We start from the raw sequence: 15,409 nt of genomic DNA, 5'->3' as shown, positions 1-15,409 counted from the left end.
GGTACTCACCTGAAAACCACGAGGCGTGGGCCTCTTCCTATGACTTTTTTTTCATGTGCCCCTCTGCCAACTCGTCTCTACTACGGTGGCTTTATCCACCAGTTTTGAAAAACCTCACACTTGCAAAACTGCCACCTACTTACATATTTCCTATATCATCCCTCTCTCGAACACTGTGTCTTTTTGAACTCATCTGGGATCATAAATGGGGCGAAATGAGACAGCTCCATGAACTTAGCAGCGTACTGTGGCACTGTTAGATGACCTTGGGTCAGATTCAGAAATTCCTCCATCTTAGCATTTCTAACGGGGGCGAGGAAGTAGCTGTCAAAGAAGATCTCTTTAAAACATCCCCAGGTCAGTGCTACAGGTTTTGGCCTCCGCTCCTCCTGGAGCTTCACTGCTGACCACCATTGTTCAGCCTCACCGGTTAGCTTAAATGTTGCATAAAGAACTTTCTGCTCGTCAGTACAATGTAGTACTTTCAGGATCTTCTCAATCTCCTACACCTAATTCTCTGCCATAATTGAGTCGGCACTACCTGAAAAAGCCAGGGGATTCATTCGGGTGAATTGCTCTATGGTGTAGCCCTAATATATTGGTGGGCAACACTACTCCCTAGCACTCCATTCTATCTTCGTCATAACCTGCTGAGCCATGCTATGCCGGACTTGATCTGAGTCACTGGTACTCGAGCTAGAAGCCCCCACATGGTTACTCCTTCCAACGCTCATGTTGTTATTTCTGGGGTCCATCCTATAAATAGGACAAAAAAGCATCTTAGAATTCCAATATCTTAACGTGTCTGGTATAATTATCTAACTAAGAAGACAGTTCAACATCTATATTCTCAACATAAACCTTAACGCACAACTCAAACGCAAAATTGTCAATGGTTTTTTTGAGACCTCTGAAACCATTGATGGAAAACCTGAGATCTCGAGAACTTGTTTTGAGGAAACCGTCGATGGTTTGCACCAGCCACTCAAAACTGTCGACGGTTTGGCCCAAAAACCTTCACTAACTTTTTTTTTAATTGTTCACTTAACCATTTCAAGGACCAAACCTCTAATCCACAAAAATTTCAACCTATCCGACCAACTAGCGTCTCAACTTCTAGTCTTTCTACTCAGAAACAAAGGTCATCAATGGTTTGCCAAAATTTTCTTGAAATCGTCATCACAGGAAAATCGTAGAATACCATCAATGGATTTTTTCTTCCAAGCTTCGAAACTAAAACTCAAGATTCTACCTTAACTTCCAATAATGACACTTCCAATAATGACTTGCTAAATTTCTAATCTACCCATTTCTACCCTCATCAAGATCAATTCCTATACTCTAGTATTATTACCTGCTGAAGTCTACAGAACCTAGCAACCTAAGCACTAATACCAAACTTTGTAACGACTCGAAATTTCTACCATTTTTTTTCCAATCTCTAATCCCATCAAATCTGTGATACCCCAAACCCAGTGGGGCCCAGAGTGCTATACTTCGTACCTAATCTCCTCTAAAACATACACTATAGTGTCCTGATACACAAGATGGGGAACCAGATACACCTGTACATAACTTGTATAATGTAGCACAGTGGAACAAACATATACACGCCCAAAACAATACCTGAGTACTACCATCTCCAAAATACATACACAAATCCCCAAAACATATCCATAATCCATCCTGAAAACAAATAAAATACTTTCTTATACATCACATTGCCTCATCACTACTTACCCTGCATAATACTTTCAAACCTTGCCTTGGAGAGCTCTAAGCTTGGTTACCTGGGTTTCCTAAAATGTTAAATATTAAAAGAGTGAGATACCTCTCAGTAAGAAGGAATGAATTACCATCAATGTGGGGCAACATGAGTTTTAGTGTTCCAAATATACATCCATTATTTACCTTTTTCTTTCACTATGAAATCATGTAAAACTGTACACACACATACATAAATATATATATTTCAAAATACTTACTTCCCTTTTTAAACCACACTCTAGCATATAAATATCTCTGTATAAGTAAATATGCATATATGCAAAAAAGAACTGCCCTAGATGGATGAACATACATCGACATGAATTAGCCCCGCATGACTGGGTTGTGTAGCCCGAAGGCGGGACATAGCCATGGTTGGTCTAATTAGACTAAGTCAACTGTATCTGTAACTGTAACTATGAGTACAATTTGCCTACCTAGTTGGTCCGGACTTCAGGGGGTAACTCTACATTTCAATGGTAAAATCGAATGTATACCAACAACACCCTATCTAAGAAGTGTGGTTGCACTAGTATCTATGAAGCTATGGTACCGTGCTTAGTTATGGTCCATCAAGGTTCTTAAACCATATAATGCGATTTCTAAAACAATATAATAACATGATTTCATATTCACAATTCAGTATAAAATTGTCATACTATAAATCTGTATTTAAATTACTGTAATACTATACTCTGTATAATATGTTGTGCTGTAGTTCTATATAGAACGTTGTAACTCTGTATAATATGTTGTACTGTAGTTCTATATAGAACATTGTTGCAGACACCCCAATTTTAACTAGGCCATTTTTGGGAAGACCCGGCATAATTGAAGTTAACGTTATTCCTGGGAATGAGAGGATCCAATTGAGTTCATTTCAAAACTGAGTCTCGTTTTATTTTAAAAAATGAGTCCTTTTATTTCAAAAAATGAGTCCATTTATTTCAAAAATGAGTTTCGATCATTTCAAATGAGTCCCAGTATTTTTAAGTTGAGTCCCGGTATTTTCAAAATAAGTCCTGGTTGTTTTTTAAAATGAGTTTTTTAATTTTTAACTTGAGTCCTTCAATCTGAGCCCTTTAGTTTTTAAATTGAGTCTCTCAAATTTTTGTATTGAGTCGTTTAATTTTTAAAATTGAATTCTTTAAATTTTGTTGAGTCATTTTTATTAAATCAAGTATGGGTCCTCTATTTCCGGGAACCAAGCCTTATTTTTGAAACCCGAGACGTTCCTTTTGGGAATAAAATTGGCCTACAAAAGATAAATATATAAGAAATTAAAAAAAAAAGGGGGGAAAAGCATGTGCGAGTGATGAAAGCTGTTAGGAGATTTCCTTCCCTCCCGAATATTCACCAACGGAATTGCAATAATAAGGTGGGAACAAATTTCAAGGGGGGGGGGGGGGAATTATTCTTCTGTAACCAACTATTGGTGCGAACTACAAACTCCCTATAAAAAGAGTCTCAGCGTAGATCTAAAAGGGGGGTCTCCACTTTCATTTCATTGTTCCCGCACGTGGGGGAATTCCATTTTCCATTCTCCATTATCCACGTGTCACCCTCACCACTCACGTAGGGGAGAGGCCACTGTTCATCGTCACCTTCTGGGGGGATTTCCATTTTACTATTCACTCATCACCCCCATGCAGATTCTGCCATCATCCTCATCCTCTCCATCCCCTTTACCACTTGTGCACGACCTTAATCTCACTTAAGCTCGCTCCCCCATCCTCGACACCTTGGTTTCCTAGTCACACTCCCCATCTCCCTCACCACCTCACATCTCCATCTGCAGCTCCATCCAACACTTTCACCATCCCCACGAAAGCGAGGCTTATCAATCTTACTCAATACCTCTGCACCTCCGTCTCCAGCAGCTCCAGGAAGATCCGTGCTCTCCCATCTCTATCTATCCCTCGTCGTCACCACCACCCTCAGCTGTGAGGCACCAACTCTAGCTCTCCCCTTTGCACCTTGTCTCTCTCATCATCCTCGCACAAGTCTCTCATAGCTTATCTCTCCTCTCTCATCGTCTCTACCTCGAAACTTAGCTCCGTCTGCAACTCCGGTGACTCCCTAGACCTCACAGCATCTCTCTCAGCTCCCTCTTCTCTCCTTAACCACCAGCCAACCTCACCATCTCTACATCCTCTCCCTCGGCCTCACACGACCGTCACCAGACATCATCTCTCCCAAACTCAGTCCCTCACTCGCCCACGCTACCTTGACGACTAGCTCCGTTACCACGACGGCGACACCTGTGTCCTCTCCATCCACCTTCCCGTCTCCTATTCTGATTGAGCATCGACATCTCCAGGTCAGTTTGATTCTGGTCTATTCTTCATTTTGTTTGTTTGTGTTGATCCCATGGGTTATTCCCAGTTTTGATAATGACAAATACGCTGGTATTTAATGGTTGCCAAGTTTGTGTACAAGATTATACTAACTGGATCATATTGATGGCATGCGGCACACAGTAGCTTGAAGCCTGAAGACCTTGAAGATTAGTTAGTGTTGTAATTTATATTATCATTCAATTCGGGTCTATAAGACCTTAGAAAGACCTTAGGGAACACCCTTCGGTCGACCGATGTCGGATTTTTGGGACTATCTCAAAATGGCCTAAGAAAAGACCTTAGGTCTTGCACAATCACTTAAGAAAGTCCCCAACATCACTCTTCATATCAAGGGAATTAAATTTGGCTAAAATTGACTTAATTGAAAATGTTGAGAGTGTTTGGGCGACCGAACCCATTGCGTTTAAAATGCTTCAGGCGACCGAACCCTGGACAAGTCAACTTTTTGACTTTTGTTCGGGCACCCGAACCATTTTGAGCATATCTCCCTCGGGCACTCGAACATGTGTTAGAATGCTTTTCAACTACCCATGCACCCAAACCTTCACGTTCATTATGGCCTCAGGTGACTGAATTGGTTAGTTCGGTTAATCGAACTTGGACTAGGCACCTGAACCTATGAAAAAAATGCTACTGACTTTGGTTCAGCCAACCGGTCCTCAATTTGGGCACCCGAACCATTAAATAATAGTTTTGTGACTGAGTTTGTTCGGGTGACCGAACCTTGGGTTGGGCACCCGAATCTCTCGGGTTAAATTAATTTTTACCAAAGTTAAAATTAAGTAAATAGGGTTAACTTTCTTAATAGGTTTTAGAACAAATTTAATAATAGCCTTGGTGTCCCCAACGGTCATAATTTTGCCTATGCCTATATATATCACTTCATTTGCAAAATTAAGGCAAGATTAGCAAATAGGATTAAGCCAAAATTCTTTGAAAAATTCCAAATCTTATTTTCTCCTACTAAGTCCATAACACTCAAATTCCTTCATTCCTTTGAGAAATCTTACCTTGTGAGTGTTTATTGCTTGTCGTATTGTGCTAGAAACGCTCACTTGTATATTACACATTTGATTTTCATATTGAGGGTCGAGCTAGTTTTTCCCCAAATTTCATTTGATAAATCTTTGGTTGGGAAAAATCATATAGCTAAGTGAGTTTACATTATCATTGCAATACTCATTTGGGCTTATTCTTTTGTGTGCAAAAATATTTTGTAAAACTAGATTTCAAACAACTCTTGTGCTAGATACATTTGAGAAAATATTTTTGAGGTTGTTTAAATACTCTGATTGGTATCTTTGAAACCCTAAGCTTGCTTTGAGATATTTTATATTGTGTTTCAAAGAAAACCTTGTATATACACTCTTGTGCATATTTGAGATTATCCATAATATTGAGTGTTAATTGCACATGTAGAGCACCGAGCTTACAGTTCATACATCATTGAGATGCATTGATTATATTGTGCATAGTGGTACATATCAACTTATGTAAGAAGCATTTGTTTGTACATAAAATTTTAAATCTGTTGTATTCCAGGCACGGGCCTGAAGAGGAAGATTAGCCCGGTTAAATAATCTCGAACTGACTTAGACTCGGTTAGGAAAGCTAGGTGCGCCATCCATGTAAGGCGTGTTGGTTGAGGTCAACCCAGTTAATTGACCTGGTTGTAAACGGTGCCGCTCCACTCGTTAAGTGAGCATTAGTGGAATTCTCAGGCCTGCAAGGTAGAGGCAGGGATGTAGGCACAGTTAACCGAGCCCCGATAACATATCTGGTGTTGATTTTATTTTTCGCAATTTACTTTCTGCACCTGTATGTTTATGTTTATCGTTTAAATATTTGATTGGGATTGTGAATACATAGAAAGACCCTTGGTTTGTAAAATACTGCTTGTTAGATTAGTTGAACCCAGGGGATTAATTTTTAAATACCCAATTCACCCCCCTCTTGGGAACACCAAGGCTAACAATTTGTTTTTTTGAATTTCCTAAAAATATATGTGTTGTTGGTGTTGAATTGTTGTGCATTTCCAGAGTTTTAGTTTTTGTTAAGGTTGCAGGGCCTCTTTCAGTCTATTTCTACTGTGTATGTACTCAAAATATGGGAATTGATCCAATGGATGCAAATTGTCTGATGAAATGCCTACGTGCCATGTGGTTAATTAGAACACGATGATATATATAATGGCTTGTTTTGTTTGGGGGGCTATTGAGAATGGGCATAGGCTATTCGATGAAATACCGGAGAGGAATGTTGAGTAGTGGAATGCGGTTATTGGTGGGTATTCTAAATTGGGTAGTGTTGATATTGCAAGAGTTGTGTCTATGAGAGGCCAGAGAGAGATTTAATGTCTTGGGGTGCAATGGGCCCTATGTTTACCAATACACACTAAAGCTCACACATCTCACGCATCCACAATAAACCACACGGCACCTCCACCACCTGCTTGTTAAAATGCCCAAATCAATGTTGTTCTTAGACAGTACATGTGCTTGAATTCTAAATCTCCACCACCTGCTTGATAAAATTCTTAAATCAGGCCTTCTTAGAATTGCCACATGGTTTGGGGGTCCTGTTTGTTTTTGAGTAGGCTGTCACAGTTTACATGCCTTGGTTGAGGCTTATGGAAATGTGGTGAGCCGGATAACTTATATGCTCTCATAATAATTCATATTAACTCTCACTAACTTGCACAAAATCATATACTAACTCATGAATTCATGCTAAATCTAATACTAACTTCATCTACACACACATTTTACATATTTCACTTACACACACCTTACTCACACATTGTTTGCACACACTTTTATACACCTCCATGCACATACTCATGCACACATATCTTTAACACATTGTTATCATTGCACACTCATGTACACACTTTAAACTCATGACCAAGACTTGGCCTAAAAATGGTTGACCCCCCATTAACTGGTTCTTTTCCAAACTGGTTTGGGTCCATCGAACCGGCCCTAGACCGGTTCATGTTTTGTTTCTTTGCTATTTTATTATTTTTAACAATTTAAAAATTCACAAAAAAATCATGAAATTCACAAAAATTCTAAAAAATTCTCAAAGATTCTAAAAATCACAAAAATTCAGAAAATGCAAAAAAAAAAAAAAAAAAAAATCTAAAAAAACATTTTTGGGGCTTGATTTTCATTATTTGCTTTATTTGTCTTTTTGTTATTTCAAAATTCTAGAAAAACATGAAAAATCATCAAAAATTTAGAAAATTAGAGAAAAATCCAAAAAATGTTTTTAAGGTCAAGAGATTGTTTTTGAAAATCTTTTCATCCTAAATGAGTTTAAAAACCTCCTAGAAGATTTGAAAAATACCATTTGATACTTTGAAAAAGTCTATGAAGTTTGTGAAGCCATTCTGGGAGTTATTTTTGTAAGAATATTTTATCGATTTTCTTCCCGATGATTGCGACAAAAAAGGTATGAGTTTTTCAAGCTTCCCGTACCCCAGTTCTGAGGGAATATATACATATTGTATATTATGTATTGTTCATCTATTTGCATTTTGTACATTCAAAAAAGGAGTAAAATAAAAAAGGCTTTTGAATTAAATTTGGGATAATTTTCAATTAATTTGGTACCGTTCGTAAGAACGGGCATCTAGGGGGTGCTAATACCTTCCCCTCGTGTAACCGCACTCCCGAGCTTGACTCTATCAACGCAGACCAATTCTATCCTTAATTAGGTAGTAATCAGGTGTTCTAACCACACTTTAAAAGGTTAATGGCGACTCCATACATATTGTTTTCCACGAAAATCACATTTTCAAAATCCACACACTTCATATCATTTTTGAGTCGTCCAAAGTTCGCATCCGCGAACGTCTCGACAGCTGTAACTCTGTATAATATGTTGTACTGTAGTTCTATATAGAACGTTGTAATACTGTAAATCTGCATATAACTCTATCACATTATAGCTTTGTATAAAGAACTATCATACTATACTGCTGTATAAGATCATGTCCATGTGTATATATATTACCATAGAAAGTAACAAATTTATCTATACTTAACATTCAAACTCATGCCAAATAGACTGAGTGATAATTTATACTATAATATACTGCTAAAACTATTGGTATAACCATCTCAAGGGTTTTACTCAACTTAATAACCCAACTTTCTCAAAACATATATATATCATTTTCAAGTTCCCATTTTCATAAGTCTGTAAACTCAGGAAAACACATATATTGTTTCTGAAATCATATACTATAATTTAATCGGTTGACTTTATAAAAATGTCTGATATAATCTATCCCCCTTACATGATTACTAAAGATGTGCCTGCAAGGATCCTATAATGATGCTTGTGGTGTACGGAGCTCAAAATCCTGTAGTCATATATTTTAATTTAATTAGCTGAATCCTAGGATAATAACTATTGCAACATACCTAGGCTCACACACTCCCGTCAATGGGTTAAATTCTAAAAACAACTGACAAATTAATCTTCCTTACCTCAACCTTGGAGTAGTGCCTAGGATCCTCAAACAGCTAATTTGCTCCGATTAAACTGCAGAAAATTGACTTTGGGATCTCGAGATAATGTTTCTCTGCTGATCTGGGCTAAAATTAGGGATAAAATTAAAGAGAGAGTAGAAGAGCTGCAACCCTAGAGAGAGAGAGAGAGAGAGAGAGAGAGAGAGAGAGAGAGAGAGAGAGAGAGAGAGAGAGAGAGAGAGAGAGGTAGAGTATTTTAATTTTCCTAAAAAAATAATGACTTGAGTGCTATTTATAGGCCACTGTCCCTAAGCAAAATCGTTGATGGTTTCCTGAAACCGTCAACATTTTGGTTTTTAACCAAACCATTTTTTACTATTGTTACCTTTACTAGCCTTCGGTAACACAAAATCGTCGACAGTTTTCCTGAGCTCCACAAAACCGTCAACGGTTTGGTCCACACCAAACCAAATTTCCTATTTTATTAATTATTTTTATTACTTCTATTTTTAGGATCTCTACACATTGTGTAGACTTTGCATCAAGCTTTGATATCTCTTCACTAGAAATGTGCACATAGGCTGGACATCCAAACACTCTCAAACCAGAGTAGTCTACTGCGCTGCCTGTCCACACCTCCTTTGTCACTTTCCCATCTAGTGCTGCTTTTAGTGATCTATTAGTCAAGAAACTTGCCATATTTACTGCCTCTTCTTAGAAGTTCTTTGCAAGCCCTGCATTCAACTTGAGACACCGAACTCTTTCGGCTATTGTTCGGTCCATCCTTTCCACCACACCATTCTGTTGTGATGTCTTGCATATTGTGAAGTGTCTCCTAATGCTATGTTGCTCGCACAACTCCATGAACTTTGAATTTGTCTACTCAGTACCATTGTTGGACCTAAGGCATTTGATCTTCCTCTCAGTTTGGTTTTCCATTTCAGCATTCAACAATTTGAACTTGACAAACATTTCTAACTTGTGTTGCATGAAGTACATCCAGACCTTTCATGAGTAATCATCAATAAAACTCACGAAGTACATATGTCCTACCCGTGATGCTACCCTTACTAGCCCCCAAACATCTGAATGAATGTAGTCCAAAATTCCCTCCGTCTTGTGTGTAGCTATTTTGAACTGCACCCTATTCTGTTTCCCAAGCACACAATATTAATACCTATAGAAATTTAGCTTGCATGTTTTGACATCCTTCAAAATATTTTCTTATGAAGCTCCATCATCCCACGCTCACACATGTGCCCTAACCGCATATGCCATAAGAAAGTACTATTTGACTCAAACTTTGCAGCTGCAGCCCCACCTACAATTGTGGTACCTAACAGTGTATAGATATCTCCTGGTAATTTTTGCTCCTTCATCACAGTTACGATACCTTTACTCACCTTCATTACCCCACTTGCAGATTTGTAACTAAACCCATTACAGTCTACAATGCCCAATGAAATCAGATTGTTCCTTAACTCCAGTATATGCCTAAAATCACACAACGTTCTCACAGCACCGTCAAACATTTTAATTCTGATATTCTCTATTCCAACAATTTTGCTTGAAGCATCATTTCCAATCATAAAAAAACCAAAATTTACTAACTTGTAAGTGGTGGACCAATATTTATTGGGTGTCATGTGATAGGAGCATGTCGAATCTAGCAACCAAGAATTCGTGAGATGATCTGAACCCGATGAAATAGAAAGCATATCCCCATCACCGCTCTCCGAGTCTCCTTCTTCCATTACATTCGTAGACTTTGATGAAACCTATTTTTTTTTTTTGCATTTCTCTTCTTCCTCTTTGGACAATCTTGTTTTATGTGCCCCTTTTTTCACACTTAAAATACTGTATGTCCTCCCTCTTCCTAGAACTTGACTGAGATTTATTGTTACTCAGTCCGCTCTGGAACTTGCTTCTTCCACGTTCTCGGTTACCCTTAACCACAAGTCCTTCGTCTAGTAGATTCTCATTGCTGGTTCTTCCTATGATGAAAACCCAAAAGTGCACTTGTGATCTCCTCCAACTCGAGAGTTTCCTTTCCCTACATCAGAGGTGTAACCAAATTCTCAAACGTAGGAGACGCAGATAAGGAATTTAGTAGCATCAACGCATTGTCTTCGTTTTCAAACTTTACATCAACTTGCTTTAGATCACTGGTGATCTAATTAAATACATTGATGTGTTGGTTCAGATTTGAACCCTTTTGACATCTTAAGCGTATACAATTTCTGCTTAAAATACAACTTGTTCGTCAACGACTTTGACATATACCGACTCTCTAGTTTCAGCCAAAATGCTATCGACAATTCCTCATCCATGATGTGATACATCATGTTATCAGTCAGGCAAAGCCTGATGGTTGCCGTAGCCTTTGCTTCCAGTTCCTTCTAACTCACATCATCTATGCCTTCCCTTTCGTATAATGGCTTCACCGTAACCTTCTGCACTAACAAATCTTTGACCCTCCTCTGCTATAGTCTGAAATTTTCCGATCCGTTAAAGTTGACAATGTCAAACTTTGAAGATTAAATCCCAATCATTATAACCAATTGCTCTGATACTAATTTGTTGTGCACATTAATGCATGCGGAACTAATCGTGTAATGCAGCAATTTACAATGAACAATATGGAAAACACTATCACACAGATAATAAGGAAAGCAAATAAACAATGACACAAGAATTAACGTGGTTTAACAGAATGTCTACGTCCACTGGAGCATGTAGCGGTTGAAATTCACTATCTCTCAAAACTAGGGTTTCAACATTGTATTTATGCTAACTCTACACGTACATAGAGATTAGAAAGTTCCTTAAATACCCTTGTATCAATTCTCGAAAGATTTGCCTATGAATTTCCAACCTATTGATCTTTCCAATTCAAAATTCATAAACATCACTAAACAAAATTGTCGACGGTTTCGTACTGAGACTAGAAGTATCGATGGTCAATGCAAAACCATCGACAGTTTCTTCCTGAGCTTGAAACTGTTGACTCCCTTATGCAAACAGTCGATGATTTTCTCCTGCAGAATAGTTTCCTTGTTTTTCCTCGACACGTTTTCTTTGTTCATATGTTCCACTCAATATGAGTCATATACTACAACATAAAGAGTAGGAGAAAATTAAGTAAAGGGAACATAAGACAAAAACCCACTCCCAAATAAAGCTTTGACCTCTAAGAAAGAGACTCTAAGAGGGACAAATGGACATTGAAGATTTGAGATCCATGGAGGGACTAACAACTCTTTTCACGGGAAGTTCATTGTGAAAGGAGAAAAGATAGAAGCAGGACTTAAATGAGAGTGAAATATGTTAGTTGTATTTATAAATTGCACCCAATAAAACAAAAGGGTCATAAATCAAAATCTTAAAAGAAGGTATATTCCTCCTTATCTAGGTACCAAAAAACCAACCTCCATGCCTCCAACATACTTCCTCAGTTCCTATACTAACCTAGCTAGGCATTGTAAGGCCAAAGTAGTAGCACTCTCTGACCTTGTTGTTTTTATTTTGTAAGTCCTCTTAGGAAAGTTAAAATCACGGATTGGAAGCTTGATTAGGTAATTGATCTTCTGAAAATCTAAGCATTTAGCTAGGTCAGCAAGACATATACAGAGTGGGTTTGGATGAGGCATTGAAAAGTACTGAGAACTTGAGAATAAATCTAATGTTGTAACTACTAAGATAACTAAATTAATTTCATTCAAGTATAATTGCAATTCTGGATATGGTATAGGCATTTTGAAATGTGTCATGGGACATCATTTTTAACGTGTATATAACTGCTAAAGAGGTAGGTGACACATAATTTTACAATTGAGAATTGAACTAACCTCTCTCTCTCTCTCTCTCTCTCTCTCTCTCTCTCTCTCTCTCTCTCTCTCTCTCTCTCTCTCTCTCTCATGTTATACATGTTTGATATTGGGTCTCCCATGGGTCACAATTTTCGTACTGGCCCTCACACAATATACAATTTGCAAGTTGGCTCTCCCATGCTAAGCAGTTTTCGATTTGACTTGGGCTGGAGAGAAGATTCCAAGTAGTGACCATCATGGATTTTTGATCATGCTGCTGATTTCCATTATTGTTGGGGGCACCAAGTGCAGTAGTAGTATCGTTATTGAACTCCTGGACATCCAGTATCTCCACTCTACGATTAGTCTTCTTCCTTATCTTTATAGCTACATCTCGAGGAATGAATTTCCCACACACGCTTACCCTACACTCTTCCTTCTCGATTAAATGAGTCTCTAACTCTTCAATAGTCAGCCAAAGGAAAAAGGAAACAAAAAAATAGTTGAGATAAAGGGATGCATACAAATGTATGTGACTGTTAAAAATTTAAATATAAATTGATTAGTACCCAAAAAGGATCCCTTCTTAAAAGGGATGGCAATTGAAAAAGGAAAATATGAAGAAATTTACTTTTAATTTTCATGTTTAGTCTTTATGTATCAATAGAACTGATAAAATTAATAAAAATATATAGCAAATTAATGACCAAAGATTTAATTTTACACGTTATTAAAATTAAAATTTCAATTGTTTAATTGTTTTTAGAACAAATATCGGTTTTGTTTGTGATACAAATATAAATAATAAATTTATTCTTTATTATTATTATTATATTTTCTTTGTTCAAACAAAATTCTTATTCAATCGAGCCATGCAATTAGCGGGTAAATTATTAGCATGTGTAAAAAGTGATTGGGGGTTGATAAAATTAATTAATTAAAAATTAAAAGGACAGACCTTGCATGTTGAGAAGCGTTCTTCTTACTTTCCGGTAACAACCACGGCAGTCAATGCTGATCCTCATCACCATGCAGCAAAACTGCCATATCCGAATCATCTCATATGTTAGCCATATATATATATATATATATATTTACAGCAGCCATGCACGCATGCAATTCCACATATATTATTAATGTCTGCGAAAACTCAAACACCCTTTCGAGAACAGAGAGAGAGAGAGCCGGGGGGGGGGGGGGGGGGGGGGGAGAGAGAGAGAGAGAGGCGCTTGCCTTTTCTGTCATAAGAAGGTCTCTGGTCGTCTCGTTTGGGAAGACAAAGCTATAGCTAGGGAGAATGGCAGATGGAGCAGCGATAAATTAAAAGGAAAATATTAGAAGCCTATCATAAGTATATACATTGAGAATGAAAAACTATGTAAGTTAATTTGAATGGGTGGGGGTTACGTTTTCTTTCATGAATATTCTTGTGGAATCTGATTCCCTAAGCTAACTTAACGTACGCAGCATGCCCGCTATCCTTGACTTCCATTTTAGTTATTGTTTTCTGTATTGATGTATATTTACCTAGGGTTAGGGTTGCTTTCTCCTAAAGCATACTCATAATCTAATATAGATGCATGAAAAAGCATTAATGGAGGCATTTTGTCGTGATGAGATGAAGCAGATACCAAATGTAGGGAGGGAAAACTCTCCCATGAGCTGGAAAGCAGGCAAATACAGACCTTTACTTTGCACCTCTCTCTCTCTCTCTCTCTTCAAAAATATACGTCAATAAATAAACAAATAAATTATAAGCTAAAAAGTTATTCCTTGTAAGTTTTGATATTTGTTCTTAGAAATAAAATGGATATGATATAAAGATTTATTTAACAACTTTCAGAAGCAATTTTGTATTAATACCTAGAATAGAATAAAAATGTAAAATATTTAATAATCCAGTGTAATTGACAAGGAATGACTAATTTCAAAATTCATTATTTTTGCGTTCGAGAGCATTGACTTCGAGTCTTTTATAAGATTTGTATAGATTTGGACAAATTAAATCATAGTACAAAATTGTTTTAAGTTTCGTACACAAATCATAATTCAAGGCCTAAGATCTATCTTTATAAACACTGGAGAATTCGAAAATCACTATTCTTACCTCCATTCCTTAATTATATTAAAAACATTTGCATGATTGACCTTTATCTAAATTAATCATTATTTTACTTTATATATTTGTTTTATTACATCTCATTCCATTCTATTAGTACAAATAAACCATTTTGTGGATTATACGTAGCCATGATAATGTGAAATGTTAGATGGTACCCATCTAGTCAACCATATTGCGATAAGAAATATTCGATCCTATTAAGTGCATATGACCAAGTTGAGGATATGAGCATGAGCTAATCCTAGTATCCAAAATTTAAACTTTTTCTTATGTTTAAAAACAAAAATGAAATCTGTATTAAAGTATACTTAAATTTGAAACAAATTTAATTTGGGGCTATAGATCCTCATATCTAAATGCTATATGTATGAAAATCCAAAAAGATTTACAATACAATATTATAACATTAGACATTATTGTTGTTGCAATATGCGAACTAAACAAGAATCTGGTACCTCGATTAGAAACAACATCTAATTGATCTTAAACAATCTTAGGAAAACTATTAATGCCAACACACCTGTTCCGTGAATAGTAACTAATTTTACCCTCATATTATCTCAAGTGTAACCGAAAATGATTTTAATTTGCTTCCTATGCCTTTCATTTTAATATTGAGTTCTCGGCTATTCTAATCATGTACACATGAGATTTTTCTCATTTGGAACTATTAAGTGAATGTTATCATGTTTCGCTTGATAATGAAGAAAGAAAATCACCAAAGTTCAAGTGTCCAACAAGACCTCTATGAATTTTGTTAGACACTTCACTCCTAAGATACACAAGAGAGATCAAGTTGATCATGACCACGCGCTATTAGTTTCAACTCATCTTAAGAGAGAGTACACAAAAGAAGCAAGTGTTAAAAGGAAC

At 37.0% G+C, this 15,409-nt stretch overlaps 1 protein-coding gene across 1 annotated transcript; it reads right to left on the bottom strand.

Moving 5' to 3' along the window:
- Positions 1 to 12,355: 12,355 nt before the first annotated feature.
- LOC131146644 (uncharacterized) lies at positions 12,356 to 13,799 on the bottom strand. The gene is made up of 3 exons (XM_058096375.1): positions 13,648 to 13,799; positions 13,373 to 13,454; positions 12,356 to 12,876 (listed from the first exon to the last, which is right to left on the bottom strand). Exons 1-3 carry the CDS (start codon positions 13,657 to 13,659, stop codon positions 12,521 to 12,523), a joined length of 450 nt encoding a protein of 149 aa, XP_057952358.1. The 5' UTR covers positions 13,660 to 13,799; the 3' UTR covers positions 12,356 to 12,520.
- Positions 13,800 to 15,409: the final 1,610 nt, after the last annotated feature.

This window comes from Malania oleifera, chromosome 13 (assembly GCF_029873635.1).
Source record: "Malania oleifera isolate guangnan ecotype guangnan chromosome 13, ASM2987363v1, whole genome shotgun sequence".
Lineage (NCBI taxonomy): Eukaryota > Viridiplantae > Streptophyta > Magnoliopsida > Santalales > Ximeniaceae > Malania > Malania oleifera.
Note: the sequence above shows the minus strand (reverse complement) of the source record. Positions and strands in the feature narration are given on the sequence as shown.

What these genes read in the sequence shown, in the direction of transcription:
- LOC131146644 (XM_058096375.1), bottom strand. An exon ending in AACGCTTCTCAACATGCAAG is followed by an intron (nt 12,877 to 13,372) that starts GTCTGTCCTTTT and finishes TGACTATTGAAG; the next exon opens with AGTTAGAGACTCATTTAATC.